Source organism: Macaca fascicularis, chromosome 2 (assembly GCF_037993035.2).
Source record: "Macaca fascicularis isolate 582-1 chromosome 2, T2T-MFA8v1.1".
Classification (NCBI taxonomy): domain Eukaryota; kingdom Metazoa; phylum Chordata; class Mammalia; order Primates; family Cercopithecidae; genus Macaca; species Macaca fascicularis.
Genome location: NC_088376.1, coordinates 45,374,681 through 45,396,877, shown reverse-complemented (window position 1 = coordinate 45,396,877; position 22,197 = coordinate 45,374,681). Strand labels below are relative to the sequence as shown.

At 42.5% G+C, this 22,197-nt stretch overlaps 1 protein-coding gene and 1 long non-coding RNA gene across 8 annotated transcripts in view; one reads left to right on the top strand and one right to left on the bottom strand.

Annotated features, from left to right (window-relative positions):
- Window positions 1-8,607: 8,607 nt before the first annotated feature.
- The window catches only part of ATR (ATR checkpoint kinase), a 120,796-nt gene continuing 107,206 nt past the window's right edge, over window positions 8,608-22,197 (top strand). For all 7 annotated transcript variants that reach the window (XR_012430768.1, XM_045386839.3, XM_065540059.2 and 4 more), the window contains exons 1-3: window positions 8,608-8,755; window positions 19,298-19,389; window positions 20,957-21,097. Coding sequence is in view for 6 of the 7 variants with exons in the window: in XM_045386839.3 (XP_045242774.1) it covers window positions 8,697-8,755; window positions 19,298-19,389; window positions 20,957-21,097 (292 nt within the window). In the remaining variant the exon portion in view is untranslated. The remainder of the gene's footprint in view (window positions 8,756-19,297; window positions 19,390-20,956; window positions 21,098-22,197) is intronic.
- On the bottom strand, window positions 9,946-11,840 carry LOC123571890 (uncharacterized). Its single transcript, XR_006696189.3, has 2 exons — window positions 11,624-11,840; window positions 9,946-10,149 (listed from the first exon to the last, which is right to left on the bottom strand). It is a non-coding gene; the product is annotated as an uncharacterized lncRNA (long non-coding RNA).

Here is a 22,197-nt window from a genome sequence, read left to right as displayed (position 1 = left end):
ATGTTGGAACTTGCATAGCTAACCAACCAGGAGTTTGGGCCTCTGGCTGAGAACCAAGTACATTTTAGTCTCAACTGGATTGTAGTACCACCTGGTGGTCATTTTCCACACTCGCGTTTAATCATGAATGGGGACAATTCTATACATATGGCTCACTGGAATTCCAGAACATTGACTGATGCCCCTTTGTCAACTTGATCTGGGACACTGGGCTTAGGAAATACCAGGGACACTGGGACCCATCCACACCAACCACTCTGCTTCCTGCCTCACCCTCTCCTCCACACTCCCTCTCCGCAAATGATAAAAAGAGGGCTGACAGGAACGCAGAAATCAATTGACAGTTGTATTATGTTCAAATTTACATTATCATGAATTTCATGTACATTAGGATGAAGAACTAAATATATATGGTTAATAAAAATGTGCACATATTAGGACATACATTTTAAAATTTTCAACAGTACTACTGAATAATTTTTTAAAAGTTGGATAACAAATGCTGGCAAGGATGTGGAGAAAATGGAATCTTTGTACACTGTTGGTGAGAATGTCAATTAGTACAACCACTATGGAGAACAGCATGGAGGTGCCTCAAAAAACTAAAACTAGAACTACCATATGATTCAGCAATCCCACTGCTAGGTATATACCCAAAAGAAAGGAAATTGGTTTATCGAAGAGATAACTGCACTCCCATGTTTATTGCAGCACTATTCACAATAACCAAGATTTGGAAGCAACCTAAGTGTTCATCAACAGACGAATGGATAAAGAAAATGTGGTACATGTACACAACGGAGTAGTATTCAGCCATAAAAAATGAATGAGATCCTGTTATTTGCAACCACAGGGATGAAACTGGAGGTCATTATGTTAAGTGAATTAAGCCAGGCACAGAAAGACAAACTTCACATGTTCTCACTTATTCGTGGGAGCCAAAAATAAAAACAATTTAACTCATGGAGATAGAGAGTAAAATGATGGTTACCAGAGGCTGGGAAGGGTAGTGGGGGTGATGGGTGTGCGGTAGCGATGGTTAATGGCTACAAAATATAGTTAGATAGAATAAGATCTAGTATTTGAGCCTGTAATCCTAGCACTTCAGGAGGCCAAAGCAGGCTGATCACTTGAGCCCAGGAGTTCAAGACCAGCCTAGGCAACATGGCAAAACCCCCGTCTCTACAAAAAGCACAAAAATTAGCCAAGTGTGGTGGTGTGCGCTTGTAGTCTCAGCTACTTAGGAGGCTGAGGTGGGAGAATCACTTGAGCCTGGAAGCCCAAGGCTGCAGTGCACCAAGATCATGCCACTGCAGTCCAGCCTGGACAACAGATGAGACTTTGAAAAAAGAAAAAATATCTAGTATTTGATTGCAGAACAGGGTGACTACAGTCAAGCATTTATTGTACATTTTTAAATGAGTATAATTGGATTGTTTGTAACACAAAGGCTAAATGCTTGAGGTGATGGATACCCCATTTACCCTGATGTGATTATTACACATTGTGTGCCTGTATCAAAATAGCTTATGTACCCCATAAAATATATAAACCTACTATATACCCACAAAAATTAAGAATTGGCTGGATATGGTGGCTCCTGCCTGTAATCCCAGCACTTTGGGAGGCCAAGGCAGTAGATCACATGAGGCCAGGAGCTCCCGACCAGCTTGGCCAACATGGCGAAACCTGTCTCTACTGAAAATACAAAAATTAGCCAGGCATGGTGGCACACACTGGGATTACAGTAGCTGTAATCCCAGCTACTCAGGAGGCTGAGGCATGAGAATGGCTTGAATCCCTGAGGCGGAGGTTGCAGTGAGCCGAGATTGTGCCACTGCACTCCAGCAAGTGAGACTCTATCTTAAAAAAAAAAAAAAAAAAAAGTTGGGAGATTACCAGGCACAGTGGCTCACTCCTATAGTTCCAGCATTCCAGCACTTGGGAGGCCAAGGTGGGCGGGTCACTTGAGGTCAGGCGTTCAAGACCAGCCTGGCCAATATGGTAAAACCCCATCTCTACTAAAAATGCAAAAATTAGCTGGGCATAGTGGCACGCACCTGTCATCCCAGCTACTTGAGAAGCTGAGGTGGGAGGATGGCTTGAATCCAGGAGGCAGAGGTTGCAGTGAACCGAGATCAAGTGATTGCAATCCAGCCTGGGTGACAGAGTGAGACTCATTTCAGGAAAAAGAAAAGGTCTGGGAGACTCCCTCCCCCTCAATGATGGAGAATGGGTTAGAGAAAAACAAGCCCAAAGGCAGATAGGCAAGCTAGAAGCCTGTTGAAGTAATTTAGGCAAGAGGTGATAATGGTCTAAAACTAGAATGGTGGTAAGGGAATTTGGGGGAAAGTGGATGGGTTTGATATTTAGGAGATAGAATCTAGTCCTTATCTTTTAAAGATATAAACTGAAGTATCTGCAGATAAATTTATTTATTTATTTATTTATTTTTATTTATTTTTTTTTTTTGAGACGGAGTCTCGCTCTGTCGCCCGGGCTGGAGTGCAGTGGCCGGATCTCAGCTCACTGCAAGCTCCGCCTCCTGGGTTCACGCCATTCTCCTGCCTCAGCCTCCCAGGTAGCTGAGACTACAGGCGCCCGCCACCTCGCCCGGCTAGTTTTTTGTATTTTTCAGTAGAGACGGGGTTTCACGGTGTTCGCCAGGATGGTCTCGATCTCCTGACCTCGTGATCCGCCCGTCTCGGCCTCCCAAAGTGCTGGGATTACAGGCTTGAGCCACCACGCCCGGCCGATAAATTTATATAATGTCTAGACTTTTCTTTAATACAACTGAGGAGAGAGAAAATGAGAAAGGTGGTTATAGATGAAACAAAGACTAACCATATGCTGATAGCTGATAATCATTGATTGGGTGATGGGCATAAAGGAGTTCCTTATTGTGTCTACTTTTATATCTATTTGAAAGTCCCCATAACAAAAAGTTAAACAAAATAAAGTGCCTGGGAAATGCAGAAGGGAAAATATTCAGTAGGGAGATAGACATAGGAAATATAAATCTTGGAGAGAGATAAGGGAAGAGCAATGAATTTTGGAGTGAACAGCAGACGGAAAGTTAACTGAAGCCTTGAGTGTGAATGAAATAATAAAAAAGAGAAAAGAACCTAAGTCAGAATCCTGAGGAATACCAACAGTAAAGGGAATGGCAAAGAAGTGTTGTTAAGAAAGAGTCATGGAGTCCAAAGAAAGCTTTCCAAGAAAGCAGGAGTGGTCTACATTAGGGGTCTCCAACCCCTGGGCCACAGTACTGGCCAGTAGCCTGTTAGGAACTGGACCACGCAGCAGGAGGTGAGTGGAGGGCAAGCAAGTGAAGCTTCATCTCTATTCACAGCAGCTCCCCATCACTGGCATTACCGCCTGAGCTCAGCCTCCTGTCAGACCAGCAAGGCATTACATTCTCATAGAAGTGCAAACCCTATTGTGAACTGCACATGCGACAGATGTAGGTTGCACGCTCTTTATGATAATCTAATGCCTGACGATCTCTCATTGTCTCCCATTACCCCAGATGGGACCATCTAGTTGCAGAAAAACAAACTCAGGGCTCCCACTGATTCTACATTATGGTGAGTTATTATATATTACAATGTAATAATAAAAAGTGCAAAATAAATGTAATGTGTTTGAATCATCCCGAAAACATCCCTCCACCTCCCTGTCCATGGAAAAACTATCTTCCACAAAACTGGTCCTTGGTGCCACAAAGGTTGGGGACTGCTGGTCTGTATTGTCAAATGCTGCTAAAAGGTCAAATTCAAGAACTGTCAACAGACATATGAAAGTCATGGGTGACTCTGGTGAGAGGCACTTAAGGGGTGGGAGGGCAAACAGGACAGAGAGTATAGTATATGTAGGTTTAGGGCTGAGTAGAAGGTGTAGAAATGGAACCAGCCTGGATAATACATGAGTTACTAGAGGGAGGATGTCTACTTGGAATGCTGACTTCTTGAATCAACACTCATTTGTTAAAATACTGCTACAGATGTTTGATTTCTCTAAATGACCTGCTACTCTCCTTTTATTCTGTCCTACACCCTCCTGCCAGATTCAAGTGTAGCTTTGACCATCACTCTTTATATAAAATCTCCCAGAGCCTCTCCACTACTTACTGAAGTCTGTACAAATGTTTCAGACTACTCTAAATGTTCCCTCATACCAGCCGAAGGGGACCGTGTCCCTCCCTCATTATGCTTTTTGCTTATACTGCTGCCTCTAGTTAGAATATATTCCTTCTCCCCAATTTTTGTCTCTTGAATTCCTCCTCATCCTTTAAGTCCAATCTCAGATATGGTGACACCTTCTCCTTGAGCTCCTTCCTGATCCACCTCTTCTTTCCACTGAAGTAGATTGTGTCCTCTATTTTTCCAATACATACTGTTTATATCCCTCTCCTAGCATTCACTGGATTTCGCTTTGCTCTTGTCTATGTTCTCATTACATCCTTTCTGTATCCACAAATTGTGCATTACCTGAAATTAACTTTTTTTTTTTCCTCTGAGACAGGATTTGGCTCTGTTGCTCAGGCTGGAATGTAGTGGCGAGATCGTGGCTTACTGCAAACCTGGTTTCCTTGGCTCAAGCCATCCTCCTACCTCAGCCTCCCAAGTAGCTGGGACTATAGGTGTGAGCCACCATGCCTGGCTGAAATTAACTTCATCTTCCTCATCTTTGTATCTGCCACAGAAGTACCTAACCCAATATCTTGCACAAAATGACTTTTTGAATTAAATGGGATTCCCAAGGCTCTACTATTTATAAGGTTTGCAGGTTTATACTGCTTTTTAGAACTACCATGCTATTCAGCTATTGCCTTCCAGATAGCATTCTAATTTTTACAATCTTTCTTCCTATGTTCTAAAAATATATTTTTAAACTATTTTTCAGATATGCTATTTAAGTTTAAAAGTACACTTATTTTAGTTTTTAAATGCATCAGTTATTTAATTAGGTTCTTGGTAAGAAATTTAGAACACCAGTTTGCTAGGATAAACTCCATTCACCAGGACAAACACAGATTGCAAGTAGCCCTGGAGCTGAGGAATAGCTTTGATTTTTGATAACATTTACGAGTCCACAACTTTCTAATTTTTTTTTTTTTTTTTTTTTTTTTTTGAGACGGAGTCTTGCTCTGTCACCCAGGCTGGAGTGCAGTGGTGCGATCTCCACTCACTGCAAACTCTGCTTCCCAGGATCAAGTGGTTCTCCTGCCCCAGCCTCCCCAGCAGCTGGGATTACAGGTGCCCACCACCACGCCAGGCTAATTTTTGTATTTTTAGTAGAGATGGGGTTTCATCATGTTGGCAGGCTGGTCTTGAACTCCTGACCTCAAGTGATCCACCTGCCTCAGCCTCTCAAAGTGCTGGGGTAACAGGCGTGAGCTAGCACACCTGGCCACGAGTCCACAGCTTTCTGATCAACCTTCCATTGCTCTGTAATCTTCTATTACTCTCTTTCTGTGTTGACGATGTCACTTTGCCAGTATTTGGGCTTCTGTAGCACCATCTTCTTGAGGCAAGCATTGGTAAGATGTTTTGGAATTTTCACATTGCTGATTTCAATTTTGTGATGACCTCTGGTGTATTCTCCACAGAACCTGAACAAGGACCAGAGGTCCAGTCACAATTAATAAGCCACTCCTCAGCTGCTCCACTAAAACCAGCCTCTTGCCCCTGTGGTGCCCAGTGAGCATGAGCAGAATGATCCCAGGAGAGAAGCTAGTTTGCAGTTTTCTCTGTGCTGAGGTGTTTCTGTTTGTTTTTCCTGTGGTTCAACAACAGCTTTCGAGGTACCTCTTTGAAGGATCTAGGCGTTTTCTGAAGTTTACTTCACAAAAAGTATCACCATTCTTGTTGCCACCAACTGGGTTTGTAGCAATGGCAAGAAACTTTTCCTTTTTCAATTCTGGACTTTCTTCTTTTTCTTTTCAATTCTGGATTTAGTAGCTGAGTACTTCCTCTCGTACCTGGACTTTTTGACATAGCAGACTGGGAATATCTGCCAAGTCCTCTGATGAGAACAGGATTTCGGCTGCAGTGGGGCTTCCCTTTCTTTGGCTTTTTAGCTTTGAGGTTACCTTTTTTTTTTTTTTTTTGAGACAGAGTTTCGCTCTTGTTGCCCAAGCTGGAGTGCAATGGTGCGATCTCAGCTCACTGCAGCCTCCGCCTCTGGGTTCAAGTGATTCTCCTGCCTCAGCCTTCCAAATAGCTGTGATTACAGGCGCCCACCATCACACCCAACTAATTTTTTGTATTTTTGGTAGAAACAAAGTTTCACTATGTTAGCCAGGCTGGTCTCAAATTCCTGACCTCAGGTGATCTGCCTGCCTCAGCCTCCCAAAATGCTGGGATTACAGGTGTGAGCCACCGCACCCAGTTGAGGTTACCCTTTTTAACCTTGCCACTAGCATCAGCCTTCTTGGCTTCAGGTTTCTTCTCCTTGGTATCTAGCTTCTCAACTTTTTCCCCCACCATCTTGCAAGAGAGGAAGGAGCTATTTTTTTTTTTAAATACATGTTGGAATATCCTAGCTATGCAGATACAAATAGTAATATAACATCCACCCAAATATAACATTAAATTTTGATTCAATAATAATTAATTTAAATTCTACCAAAAGAAAACCCTTAGTGATATGTTGAAGCTTCATCATTTCATTCCCTTCTCTCCCTTCCACAGGTGCAACTATCCTGGAGTTGATATCTATCTCTGCCAACCATGTTTTCATACTTTTATCATACATATTTGTATACATAACAAACACAAAGCATTGTATTGTGGTTTTAAGATTGTATATAAATGATATGACACTGTTTTGTATATCTTTGAATTTGCTTTTTCAATCAGCATAGTTTTCAGGATTCATCGTTGGCAAATGTGGTATAATTCATTCATTTTAACTAAGAAATTATATGCCACTTTATGACTTTACCACCTCTTATTTAATCTTTGCTGTAGTCTTGTGAGGTAGACATTATTAATCCCATTTTACAGATGAAAAAATGGAAGTACTAAGAGATTACGTAACTTTACTGAGGACATACAGTTTCTAGCAGATGGAATGAGAACTTGTGTAGGGACTGTAACTCCCAATCCCATGTCCTTTCTACTAAAACATTCAGTGATTCATTCAACAAATGTTTACTGAATACCACCTATGTGCCAGGCACTGTTTTAGGTCCTGGGTATCTGATAGTTAACGAAATAGACAAGACCTTGCTCTCCAGGAGCTTACATTGTAACTGAAGAGAAACAATAACATAGTATGTCCGGGTGTGGTGGTTCTCACCTCTAATCCTAGTACTTTGGGAGGCCGAGGCCGAGGTGGGAGGATCGCATGAGGCCAAGAGTTTGAGACCAGCCTGGGCAACATAGCAAGACCTTGTCTCTACAAAAAATAATTAGCCAGGCGTTGTGGCATGTTTGTAGTCCCAGCTACTCAGGAAGCTGAGGCAGGAGGATCAATTGAGCCCAGGCTGAAGTGAGAGAATCGCTTGAGCCTGGGAGGTTTAGGCTGCAGTAAGCTATGATTGCAACATTCATTGCATTAGAACCTGGACAACAGAGTAAGACAATGTTTCTAACAAAAAAAAAAGAGAGCGAGAGAGAGTGTGTATATATGTTAGTCTATATGAAGCTCTTTGGTGTTATTTTGGCAAACACATGAAGGAAAAGGGGCAATGACAGAATGGCGTTCAAGGCAGAGTACAGCAAATGGAAAGTTCTTGAGGCAAGAGCATATTTGGCTGTCATTACATCACTTTTTTAAAAGATCCTGTATCAGTTAACTATCCTCATGTACCAAAGAACAAATGTAAACATACTGCATGACTTTGAGTGATTAACTACCTAACTTCGACATGTCAACAATCTCTTATAGTGATCATCTTTCCAATAAATTGAGCTAGAAAATGTGTATTGCCAAAACCCATTGCTTTACTTTAAAAATTAAATCACAGGTTGTGGATGCCCGTAATGGTGGCATTTCCACACATAGTACTGCTGCTGATTTGATGAGACAAAAATATAAACCAACCCCATTTTTAAATATTAAAGGTTGGTAGGGTCCTCAAGGAAACCTAAGAGTGACTTCAAGTTGAAAAAGAATGCTTAGAAGGAAAAAAACAGGGAGAGCCCACCTTTTGGCCTGTATCTCTCAGAAAGAGGGACAAGAGCGGTGGGAAACTGAGGAACTTTTAAAATGTGAGAGCGTTACTCTGGGGAAACCTGGAGTCTACTCTTGGCCTTTACTCGCTGTCATCGTTCTCACATTTGTGAAGCGAGAGTCTGGGCTGGCGGCCCTCAAGCCCTATTCTCCCCCGATCCGGGGATGTTGCTTCGCTGTGCCTCCCAGGCTTGAGAACAGTAGAGTCTGGCCGCTCAAAACGAAAGCTTCACGAACATTGCTCGCTGGGTGCTGAGAACGAAGGCTGACGCTACCCGGGAAATTCGACCGACGCGCGCCAGCCCGCTTGCCCCGCCCGCTAACGGCTTCCCGGCTTCCCCCGGGTCCTAAGCAGAAAATACGCAGGGCCTGGCAAACGGGGCCAGTAGCGGCTTCCGGGAGGAGTTTTGGCTTCCGCAAGGCTCCGTCGGGCGCCGCGCTCTTCCGGCAGCGGTAGCTTTGGAGACACCGGGAACCCGAGTCGGCGTGGTTGAAGAGTGCCGCGCAGCCCCAGCATGGGGGAACATGGTGTGGAGCTGGCTTCCATGATCCCCGCCTTGCGGGAGCTCGGCAGGTAGGGGTAGGCCCAGCCTGGGTCCTGCATCCTCCTCCTCCTCCGGTCCCGGCTGGGGTTTCACATGCTTTCCCCTCCCCTGCCGCGCCATGGCTGGCATCCCCTAAGTCCGCGCTGCGGCCCTTGTGGAGATGCTCCGTGGCTGATTTGGGCGCTTCTCCCTCAGAGTGCCAGTTGATAGGACATGGGGCGGTCGCCACAAACCTGCGGGAAGCCGGTCCGTAGGGGAGAGAGGCGTCTGCTGGCCCTGGTTTACCGCAGCAGCCCGTGGGTGTTAGCCCCGACCCGAGAATTAGCCCCGACCCGAGAGTTTGCTTCCTGCAGCTGGAGGGAAGAGTGCCTGATAATCGCTTTCTGGTCACTTTTCTACACTCATTTCCTTCTCGAAAATCTTTTTCCTTAGACGAGGGACTTGACCCATCAGGTTCTGTTCTTCGTGATCACTCGTGGAGGAATTGGTTTTTAGCCTTACATTTTGTCCCCAAATTGTCCTTGGAAGAAAATCACCGCTTCTTATTTTCTGCAAGTGACATCACTTGCTGGAACAGGCAATTTTTTTCTTTGAATTGAAGTCACAGTACGTACTGAAGATGTGACCTCCTTCGTATTGATCGTCCAGTTCCCGATCCGTTGTTTTAGTCAGAAATTGGAGAGATAGACCTCAGGGTCCACAAAATCTCAGCGTGCACAGAGTGTTGCCAAAATTTGGAGACGATTTAATATTTGGTTTGCAAATGCTTGTTGTCTGTAAACCTCGTGAAAACCAGTATCTTACCAAAAGAAGGAGGGAGAGGGGTTGATGGCTGCCACACCCCATCAATACACAGGCAGGCTTCCCTGAACCAGGCCTAAAGACTCGGTAGGGCTTGTTTTGTTTTGTTTAATTCTAACCTGTGAACAAGAAATAAATGAGCTCGTGGTGCTACTGCAGTTAAATTATCAGTTGGAACAACTGCTTCCCAGTTTCTTAAACTGTTTGAAAACTTCCCACACAAAGTCAAAGCTGACATTAAGCCAATGGGATAGCTACTTCTCTTTCTTTTTGCAGCGCAGTTGTGTTCATTTCCACTGGTTGGCCATCCAAATAATCTAGTTTCAATATATGAATAAGAGGATAAATGAAGGGATCATTCTTGTCCTAACTGCGTCACTATTTTTGAGTGTATGAATTTTTTCCACTTTTTATCTGCGGCAAATATACTTCGTGTCTAGTTTACAAATTAACTTCTACATCTCTAAAAGAAGATGAAGAAAAGTGATCATTGTAGGAAGGTGGTTTACAAATTTCATCTTTCAGGCTCACTGTGAAGCTCAGTATGTTTTTCCCACTTTGCTTTAAAGTAGAATTAGCTGGTTAATACTTCTCTTCCCTCTTGCGTCTTCCTCCGTGGGTCCTGTTAATAAAAATAATTGGTTCTTGGATTATATATAGTCTGTTCATCAGTAGAGCTTATGTTACCTTTCATTTATTTGTAGCTATGCCAAGAGAAAGAATAGAAAAACTGACCCATAGAGAGTTGTCTAATAGTTTTTAATTGTCATGGCTTTTTCATTAAAACTACTTGAATCAAAAAAGCTGATCCATTTTCATAGTATGTCCATGACATAGAATGGAATAAGTGTTACCACTGTTTAAGAAAAAGGGTCAGAGAAGTTGAAGAACCAAAGGCACAGCTAGCAGATACCAGAGCTAGGTTTCAGATTCAAGCTCTCAAGGCCTTTTCTTCCAAAACGTTTTCCTTTAATTGACTGTGGCAATTAGACTACTGAAAAAAAATGAGATACTAGTGTTCTAATTTATGGACTGCTCTTCCTCAGTCCCTCAGATAAATTTTGTCCTATTGTTTTTTTGCTGTTAGCACTCTGCTCTGCATAGTCTTGCCAAATGACCTTTCCACTTTCCTGCCTTCAACCATAATCTGCTATTTGATGACTCCTAATATGTTTTTCCAAATCATGTCTCCTATAGAATTGTATATTTACTGTATACTGGCAGTTTCACTGAGTGTCCTATGTGTAGTTAAGTCAGCATATCCAATACAAATTCTCCACATGTCCTAACCTTCATAAGCTTTCTTTTTTTAAATTAAAAAAAAATTTTTTTTCTCTTATTCATTGAAGTAGAGCTATCTCAGTAAATGGCACCATATTCACTTATTTCTCCAAAACAGAAATCTAGAAGTCATTCTTGACTGTTCTCCCATGTGCTTTTAGACTATGTCCTTGGCCCTCTTTTAATCTGTGCTCTCTTCCCAAGTAATCTTACCTAATCTCATTACTTTAAATGTCATCCATATGCTGATAACTCACAAATTTATATTTCTAGATCAGAGATATATATTAGGTTGCTTACTCAACATCCACACTGGGAAGTGAAAATTAACATATGCAAAGCAGAACGCCTGATTTACTGCCCTTGAATTTGTTCCTTCTCCCATGTTACTGTAAATATACCAACCAAAAGCCTAGGAGTCATCCTTGGTTTTTTCCCCTTGTCCCTTAATAATCCTTAAGTTAGTTCTGACAACTATATGTTTAAGATACATCTAGAATCTAACACTTTTCACTGTCTCCACTGCTACCACCAGAATTTTTTACCTAAAGTATTACAGTAAACTTAGTTGATCTCTCCATTTCTACTTTTACCTACTTAAAATAGATTTTCCACTCAGTGAAGTGATTTTTCATCTATTAGTCGTATTGTAAGTTTCTCCTACACAAAACCATCCTTTGACTTTCCAGCACACTTAAAATCACTATAAAATCCAAACCCCTTACCAGGCCTCTAAGGTCCTACATAATCTGTCTCAGCCTGCCTCTGACCTCATCACCTTCTGTCCCTCTTTTGCTTACTTTAGTGATACTGACCTTGTTTCTCCAGGACATCAAGGCTGTTCCTGCCTTTAATCGTTTGCTGTTCCTTCTATCTGAACACTGGATGGTTTCATTTAGATGTCATTCAGAATCACCTTCTCTGATTTTCCTGCAGTTGTAAGACATTTTCAAATGTGATAGTTGCTATTAAAATGTTAAATGGAACAGTGGGATATGGATGAGCTTCTGAGGAGCAGCAGCATTAGCCACTAGAGATTTGGATGGTGTAAAGAAGCTAGTCATGTGAATCTGAGATTAAATAGGAAGTACAAAGGCCCGTAAGTGGGAATGAGCCTGCTTTTTTTTTTTTTTTTTTGAGACAGAGTCTCGCCCTCTCCAGTGGCGTGATCTCTGCTCACTGCAACCTCTGCCTCCCAGGTTCAAGCGATTTTCCTGTCTCAGCCTCCCTTTCCTGTAGCTGGGGCTACAGGCTTGCACCACCCAGCTAATTTTTGTATTGTTGGTGAAGATGGGGTTTTACCATGTTGCACAGGTTGTCTCCAACCCTGACCTCAAGTGATCCACCCACCTCAGCCTCCCGGAAGTGCTGGGATTACTGGCGTAAGCCACCGTGCGGAGCCTGAATGAGCCTACTTTTAAAAGAATATTAAGAAGGCTGGAGCACAGGGTGCAAAGAGGGGAGTGGTATGAGTTAAACAGGGAGGGGTAGGCAAGGGCCACATCCTTCAGCACCTTAGAGGCCAGAAAAAGGAGTGAGATTTTATTGTATAATGGGAAACCATTGGAATCTTTTAAACAGGGAAATAACAATTGAGTTCATGTTTTTTAAAACTTGCTTAATTTTTACTCCCTTAAAGTCCTTCAGTGCTTACACATTGCCTTCAGTGTAAAATCCAAACTCCTTAGCCAGTCCTTTGAGGTTTGACCTTATCTTCCCTCTTCAGCTGCATCTCTAAAGGCTTTAGCCATATAGAGCCTCTTACAGTTTCTAGTGCTTAGACTACCCCCCTCTTACCCTTATTTTACCTGCTTTGTCCCTTAGGGATTCAGTTTTGTATCACCTCCTTAAGGAAGCCCTGACTGATAGGGCCCTGCTCAGGACTGAGTGTCTCTCTTGTGTTCTTTCTTGGGCCTATCAGTTCTTAACCATAATTACTTCTTGTTTGTCCTTTAATCTGCAAATTATTTTAGGGTAGGTGCATTCTATCTTGGTTATCCTGGTATTTGATGCTTACCTCAGAGGAGGTGCTTAAGCTTTATATAATACTTACATTAATACTCACGTTTTATAGTATACTTTTGAAAAGTTACACCTTCTTAGCTCAGTTCCAGGGTAGAAGTCTAGAAGTCACAAAATAAGAAATGCTCACTCCTGTGAGTTTTCTTTCTTTTTTTTTTTTTTTTTGAAACTGGCTCACCTGTTGCTCAGACTAGAGTTCAATAGTGTGAACACACCTCACTGCAACTTCTGCCTCCCGGAGTCAAGCGATCCTCGCACCTCAGCCTCCCAAGTAGCTGGGACTACAGGTGTGCACCACCATGCCTGGCTAATTTTTGTATTTTTTGTAGATGGGGTTTCACCATGTTGCCCAGGCTGATCTCAAACTTCTGGGCTCCAGCGATCCACCCACCTCAGCCTCCCAGAGTGCTGGAATTACAGACATAAGCCACCACGCCTGGCCAAGTTTCTTTCATCTGTTAGTATATCTAATGAATGGTAATCTATTTACTTTTTTTCTAAAACTCATTTTTAAAAATTACACAAATAATACATGAGTACATAATCTTTACAAAATGAAACTTTGTAAGAAATTCTGACCACTACCCACAATCCTGGCTCCTCTTCCCATGTTCCTCTTTGTTCACATTTTTAAATGATACTTGTGAAATTACCCTTGGCTTGTCACAGTGTCTCCTGACTTTGTCTAAAACAATTCATGTTACCTTGTAATTACAGATTTTGAATTTTTTGTTAAATTTGTGATGTCCTATACTACGGTAGCCACTAGCCAAATGTGGCCATTGACCACCTCACATGTGGCTAGTCTAAATTGAGATGTGCTGTAAGTATAAGATACACAGTGGGTTTCAAAGACTTAGTACCAGAAAAAAGAATGTAAAAGATCTCATGAATAATTTTTATATTGATTACACATTCAACTAATATTTCAGATACATTGTTAGGATCAATTTTGTTTTTTGTTTTTTTTTTTGCCTATCTCTTTTCTTAATGTGGCTACCAGAAAATACAGAATTGTGGCTTACATTATATTTCTATTGGCCAGCGCTGATTTAAATAAGATATATAGCACTAAGTTGTTTTGCTTTCATATGCAAATGTAACTACTTGTTCTTTGATTCTTTTTTTTTTTTAAGGACTTTATTTAGTAGCATATACAAACTTGCTTTTTTGTTTTTTTTTTTTCGGGATGAAGTCTCACTCTGTCATCCAGGCTGGAGTGCAGTGGTGCGATCTCAGCTCACTGCAACCTCTGCCTCCAGGTCCCAGCGATTCTCCTGCCTCAGTGCCACAGCCTCCCATGTAACTAGGATTACAGGCGCCTGCCACCACGCCCAGCTAATTTTTGTATCTTTTAGTAGAGAAAGAGTTTCACCACGTTGGGCAGCCTGATCTGGAACTCCTGATCTCATGATCTGTCCCTCTTGGCCTCCCAAAGTGCTGTGATTACAGGCATGAGCCGCTACACCTGGCCCTTTGATTCTTTGTGTCTACAGTTTGTATTACTTAAAAACATTTGTTAATTTCAGTAAGTTTTTCTGTTAAGCAAGTTCTAGGTGATGTAGCGGAGGCAAAAAGAAATAAAATGCATTCTCTCTCCTATAAGAGCTTACGGTCTAATGGCACTTCAGGAGATACAGAGAAAAATAAAGCACAGTCTGCCACCCGTAGGAGCTTATAGTCTAGTGGCAGGGAATAGGTAAATACTCCACAGGTCCAGAGGGCTATACATTAGGAATGAAGAAACCACAACATTCAAGAAGGTTCTTATGAACCATTCATTCATTGAACAGTTTTTTTTTTTTTTTTTTTAATGTCTACTATGTACCAGGACCAGGGATGAGTTCTTTTTTTTTTTTTTCTATTTTTTTGAGACAGGGGTCTGGCTCTGTCACCCAGGCTGGAGTGCAGTGACACAATCTCGGTTTACTGTAGCCTCCACCTCCCAGGCTCAAGTGATCCTCCCACCTCAGCCTCCTGAGTAGCTGGGACTACAGGTGTGTGCCTCTATACCTGCTCATTTTTCTATTTCTTTTGTAGAGACAGGGTTTCACCATGTTTCTCAGGCTGGTCTCAAACTCCTGAGCTCAAGCAGTCTGCGCAACTTGGACTCCCAAAGCACTGGGATTATAGGCGTGAGCTACCATGCCCGACCAGGATCAGTTCTTTTATGGCATTTATTAGCTGTAAATGCCATTGGTCCTATATGTAATCAATTAGGATTGGACTTTGTGGTTTGAATAATAAAAAAAAATCAGGGTGGCTCACGCCTGTAATCCCAGCACTTTGGGAGGCCGAGGCGGATGGATCATGAGGTCAGTAGATTGAAACCATCCTTGCTAACGCAGTGAAACCCCATCTCTACTAAAAATACAAAAAATTAGCCGGGCGTGGTGGCACGTGCTTGTAGTCCCAGCTACTCGGGAGGCTGAGGCAGGAGAATCACTTGAACCTGTGAGGCGGAGGTTGCAGTGAGCCGAGATCGTGCCACTGTGCTCCAGCCTGGGTGACCGAGTGAGACACCATCTCAAAAGAAAAAAAAAAAGGCCAGGCGCGGTGGTTCATGCCTGTAATCCCAGCACTTTGGGAGGCTGAGGCCGGCGGATTACCTGAGGTCAGGAGTTTAAGCCAGCCTGGCCAACATGGTGAAACCCCGCCTCCACTAAAAATACAAAAATTAGCTCGGTGTGGTGGCACACGCCTGTAATCCCAGCTACTTGGGAGGCTGAGGCAGGAGAATTGCTTGAGCCTGGGAGGCAGAGGTTGCAGTGAGCCAAGATCATGCACTCCAGCCTGGCCGACAGAGCGAGACTCTGTCTCAGAAAAAGAAAAAAAAAATCACTTTTTCTTTTACCACTATTTGAGATAATAAGTGGGGAAAATGTATGAACATTTTACAGTGCTATATAGAAATAAACTGTGACATATATGAAATATATACTATTATTTATAAGTAACCGTCTGTCTTACTATACCCTAAGCTGTTTTGTCAGAAGTGATGGACTTTGCTAATCACTGACACACAACCTTCTGTGAATCCTCTAGGTAGAGTTAATCATTCCCTGCTTTGGGTGTACATGGTACTTGCTTTTGATTATTTATTTATTTATTTATTTATTTATTTTTTGAGACTGAGTCTCGCTCTGTCGCCCAGGCTGGAGTGCAGTGGGGCGATCTCAGCTCGCTGCAACCTTCACCTCCCAGATTCAAGCGATTCTCCTGCCTCAGCCCCCGAGCAGCTGGGACTACAGGCGCGCGCTACCGCACCCAGCTAATTTTTGTGTTTTTAGTAGAGATAGGGTTTCACCGTGTTAGCTGGGATGGTTTAGATCTGCTGACCTCATGATCCGCTTGCCTCAGCCTCCCAAAGTGCTGGGATTACAGGCGTGAGCCACCATGTCTGGCCGCTTTTGATTATTTAAGTGCATTCCTCTCCTCTCCCCAGCAATTATTCTGAGTTCTTTGAAGCAGAGGATGTTGTTTTACTTGCCTTTTGAATTTATTAAATTATTTGCATCTATACCCATCCTTTATTTCTATGTTTATGAAAGAGTTACCCTCCTGTCCAAGAATTATCTTTTTACTTGTATCTGGTTCCAAGAAGAGGAGTCAAATCTCAAGAATCGGTTGCTCTAAGGGAGAAACAAAACAAAGCCCGCTTGATCTCATACAGTTCTTTAGTTATCACCAACTCTGCTTCTCTTCATTTCATGATCAAGCTTTGGAAAGAACTGGCTCTTCTCAGTAGTCACATTTCATTAGCTTTTCAGCCCCTTGCAATCTGGCTCCTGTCTTTACCTCTACAGGAAAACTTTAAAAGTCCAAAAGACATACAAAAGTGAACTCAAAATGGATCAAATACCTAAACATAAGAAATAAAACTGTGAAACACTTAGAAGGGAACATAGAGGGGGCCAGGTGTGGTGGCTCACACCTGTAATCCCAGCACTTCGGGAGGCCGAGACGGGTGGATCACCTGAGGTCAGGAGTTCCAGACAAGCCTGACCAACATGGAGAATCCCCATCTCTACTAAAAATATACAAAATTAGCCAGACGTGGTGGCACATGCTTGTAATCCCAGCTACTCAGGAGGATGAGGCAAGATAATTGCTTGAACCCAGGAGGCGGAGGTTGCCGTGAGCCGAGATCGTGCCATTGCACTCCAGCCTGGGCAACAAGAGCAAAACTCTGTCTCAAAAAAAAAAAAGAAGGAAACATAGAGGGAAAGCATTATGACATTGGATTTTGGCAATGATTTCTTTGATGACACAAAGCACAGGCAGCAAAATAAAAAAGGAGATAAATTGAAATTCATCAAAATTAAAAACTGTGCATCAAAGGGCAGTATCAATAGAGTGAAAAGGCAACCCATGGAATTGGAGAAAATATTTGCAAATCATGTGTCTGATAAGGAGTTTAATATCTAGAATATATTAAGAACTCCTACAGCTCAACAACAAATATAACCTGATGAAAAATAGAAAAAGAACTTGAATAGACGTTTCTCCAAAGATGATATACAAATGGACAAATAAGCACATGAGAAGATGCTCACAATTACTAATCATTAGGGAGATGCAAATCAAAACCACAAGATACTGTTTCACACCAATTATGATAGCTATTAATAAAAAAACAGTTGGGGCCAGGCGCGTTGGCTCACACCTGTAATCCTGGCACTTTGGGAGGCTGAGCGGACAGATCATGAGGTCAGGAGATTGAGATGAGATCATCCTGGCCAACATGGTAAAACCCCATATCTACTAAAATACAAAAAATTAGCCAGGCATGGTGGTGCGTGCCTGTAGTACCAACTACTTGAGTGGCTGAGGCAGGAGAATTGCTTGAACCCGGGAGATGGAGGTTGCAGTGAGCTGAGATCACACCACTGCACTCCAGCTTGGTGACAGAGCAAGACTCCATCTCAAAACAAACAAACAAACAAAAAAAAACCCACAAGAAAACACAGTTGGGCATGGTGACTCATGCACTTTGGGAGGCATAGTGGCTCCCAGCACTTTGGGAGGTCAAGGCAGGCAGATCGCTTGAGCCAAGGAGATTGAGAACAGCCTGGGCCAAGTGGTGAAACCCTGTCTGTACAAAAAATACAAAAAATTAGCTGGGTGTGGTGACATGCACCTGTGGTCCCAGCTACTCAGGAGGCTGAGATGGGAGGATCTCTTGAGGTCGGGAGGTTGAGGCTGCAGTGAGTTGTGGTTACACTACTGCACTGTAAACTGGGCAACAGAGTTAGACCCTGTCGTCAAAAGGGGAAAAAAAATTTAAAAAACACCCAGAAAATAACGTGTGTTGGTGAGGATGTGGAGAAATTGGAACCCTTGTGCACTGCAGGTGGGAGTGTACAATGGTACAGCCACTGTGGAAAAGGGTATTAGAGTTCCACCAAAAATTTAGTTTTTATGTGCTTCAGAAGGGAGGAAGTGAATGCTGATTGGTCCATGGGCAGTCATGGGTGGGCCTGGAAAAAGCGCCATAAGTTCTCACTGTGGTCCATGTGACTGGCAGCCAGGCCCCCAGGCTTCAAGCCATTCCTGGCTTAAAGGTAGGTCTTCACTGGGGGCCCACCCTTTTCCACCCAGGAGCCTGTCTACTTCCTGCTGCCATCAACCTGCCGCCCACTACACCCAGGCTGTTCGTGCCGAGGGGCGCCTACAGGCCCATACTGAGCTGCCCTCAGCCCACCGCTTGGCCTGCCCATAGGCGCCCGAAGTCCAGAGGGTGCTGAGGCAGCAGGGGGCTGTTGTGTCAGTGGCGTCCTGAGCACTTGCACACCCGGCCTGGTCGTGACAACACCTGGGCTCCGCCACAACTTTGCTCCGAAATTGGTGTGGGCGCCGGGAGCGGGGAGAGGCCAGGCGGCGGGAGCAGGCACTTCCAAGTCTGTGAGGGCAGGGGGCCTTCCCGGCCCTGGAGAGAGCAGGGATGCCTGGGTTTGCAGCCATGGTTGGATGGCTGCAGCTGCGCCCCGGATGGCTGGGCTCCCGACCCTGCAACTCGGAAGGGGGTTGGAGCTTCCACCTCTCTTGCAACTCAGAACGGGGCGGGGCTTCTGCCCACTGGCTCCAGGGAGCGAGCAGCCCCAGCCCCACCTTCCTTATTGCAGCGGGCATCATGGCAGTGGCCGCTCCAACTGGGCTGCCACTGCCATTAATAGCACATTTCAATTTGTACTAATCACATTTCAAGTGCTTAGTAGTTACTTGTAGCTAGTGGCCACCATATTCAGGTCTAGGCTTTGCTGATTGGATCTCTTTACTATTACTTAGCATATTTTTTTTTTCTTGTAAGTTGGTAACATTCAGATTTTCTTTTCAATTTTTAAACAGAATACTGTGACTATCAACATTGATGCTAAACGCATTTGATAAGTTGTACTTTAGAGAATTTTTTTTGCAAATGAAACTGAGTCACTTTAAGAATTAAAAGCTTTTAATTTGTATTTTAGTGCCACACCAGAGGAATATAATGCAGTTGTACAGAAACCAAGACAAATTCTATGTCAGTTCATTGACCGGATACTTACAGATGTAAATGTTGGTAAGAAACCAATTATTTCTTATATAAACTTTATAAATTGGACTGTTTTCTTTTCCATGTATACATTATAGTAGCATTTTCTCCATGTAGTTTTAGATATAGAGTATTTATGATAGTTACTATTTTCAAGCAAGTTATTTGTTAATATTGCTTACTACTTGTTATGATTAGGCTTTTAAAATAATTCTCTCTTCCTATTTGTTATCTGATTTTCTACTGCTTGCTATGAGTTCTTTGATATTGGATATTATACGTAAAAATATTTGGCTAGTACCAATCACATGGACCCTATTTTGGTTAGCTCTTATGCCAGTGGTAGACTAATAGCAAATGCCACCCAAAAAAACCTCTTTAATTAAGTTACTCTGTAAGTAAGTTCATGCCTGTGCCTGTAGGAGATTATAGGATTATGTGAGTTACTGAATCAATTATTGCCTGTTCGTGCCAATCTGATAGACAGAATATTACCTACCTGGCAAAATGGTGTCACATTTGTCATATCTGTTGAAATTGCATGGAAGGGATAATATAAAATGGCATTAGGCTCAGGGTTTATAATTTGAATTCTAAATTTGGCATAGATTTTATGACTTAGACTAGCCATTAAGCCTTTCTTTTTCAACCAGTAAAAATGATGGGTTGCTGAAAAATAATAAAGGACTGCTTAATACTTGCAAGATGTGTTTTTGTATTGTATTCGTATTCCCTCTGTTTAGACTACTTGCCCTTCCCCTCTCTGACCAACTCCTCATCTAGGAATCATTTCCTTCACAGTGTCTTCCCAGATACCTGTTTCTCCTTATTCTGGATTAGTGCAGTTACCATATTGTATTGTAATTATTAGTTTATTTGACTCCCCATCGGATTGTGAGAACTTTTGTTTTTAATCCTTAGATTTTAGCACTGCCTGACATGTTATTCCTGAAGTACATGTTTGATAAATGGATGTATGGTGGAGGAATGCATGTGATTTTTAAACATTTAAAATTAGGTAAGACTAGCGTTGGCTGGGCACGGTGGCTCACGCCTGTAATCCCAGCGCTATGGGAGACTGAGACGGGTGGATCACCTGAGGTCAGGAGTTTGAGACCAGCCTGGCCAACATGACGAAACCTTGTCTCTACTAAAAATACCAAAATTAGCTGCACTGGATATAATTCTGGTCACCAAAGTCTGGTACCCCCCCCCTTTTTTTTTTAATTTTAAGAGACAGAGTCTTGCTTTGTTCCAGGCTGGAGTGCAATAGTGTGATCATAGCTCACTACCGCCTTGAACTTCTGGGCTCAAGGGAATCCTCCTGCCTTAGCCCCCCAGTAGCTGGGACTGTAGGTACACACTACCACTCCCAGCTAATTTTAAGAAAAATTTTTTTTGTAGAGATGGGATCTTGACATCTTATCCAGGCTGGTCTTGAGTTCCTGGGCTCAGGTGATCCTCCCACTTTAGCTTCCCAAAGTACAGGGATTGCAGGCGTGAGGCACCTTGCCCGGCCCACAGTTTGGTTTCTTAACAAAAGGACCATTGTTTAATTTGTCATGACTCTTTAAAATGAATCTTATTGTTTTAGTTGCTGTAGAACTTGTAAAGAAAACTGACTCTCAGCCGACCTCCGTAATGTTGCTTGATTTCATCCAGCATATCATGAAATCCTCCCCACTTATGTTTGTAAATGTGAATGGAAGCCATGAGGCCAAAGGCAGTTGTATTGGTAAGTGCTGTTATTCGTGCATTCACTTGTCATCTGTTTTATGAAATCCTCCTTCTTTTACTGCTCTTGTGAAATATTACAAGTACATAATTACACTTTTTTGGGTCAGCTTTGCTGTAAATTGAAGGAGCAAAATGGTAATGGTTATTTTTCCTTCACATATCCTTATTGTTTTCTTTTTAGTATTGTATACTAGGTACTTAGAAATAATCAAATTTGTTTATTTGCCATTGAACACTTTGGCATAGTTTTCTTTATTCTGTTTTTGGTAATCTCTTTCTTCTAGATCAGAGATTGGCAAGCTTTAGTCCACAGTGTGGCTGCCTGTTTTTGTGACCTAAGTTTTGTGTTTTGTTTTGTTTCCTTTTTTTTTTTTTTTTTTTTAAATAGGACAGGGTCCCACTATATTGCCCAGGCTGGTCTTGAACTGCTAGACTCAAGGGATCCTCCTGCCTCAGCTTCCTGCATACCTGGGATTATAGGCACATGCTACTGTGCCTGGCTTCATTTTTTGTAAGCAAAGTTTTATCAGAACACAGCCATGCTCATTCTTTTACTTATTGTCTGTGACTACTACAGAGGCAACTTGGGCACTCAAGCCAAAAATAATACTATCTGGTCCTTTAAAAAAAGTTTGCTGACTGCTCTTCTGTATATTGAAGCTTTTCTCTAGGCTTATTCATTATTGCACCTACTACTTTTGTCCCTTCATTGGTGTCTTCATAAAGGAGATGCAAAATAAACATTTTTTTTTTTTTTGTATAGTGGATAAAGTATTTAAAAATTTTTTGCTCGAACTTTAACTCAACTTTGATAGCATGTCCTCCAAGAAGTTTTTTTCTGAGCACTACTTCTAACTGCTTAGAACTGGCTTGGTTACTCCTTTATTCTCTCTTAGTACTGAGTGTTCTGCATTTCATCTATCGTAGAGGCTATTAAACTGTATTCTAATCATTGGTTTGTCTATATTCTTTCCTACAGTAGTTTTTAAACTACAAGTCATAACCCACTAGTGGGTTATGACATTAGGCAATTACCAGCATTTAAAACAAGATGAAATAAACTAGCAAATATCGGCTGGGCGTGGTGGCTCACGCCTG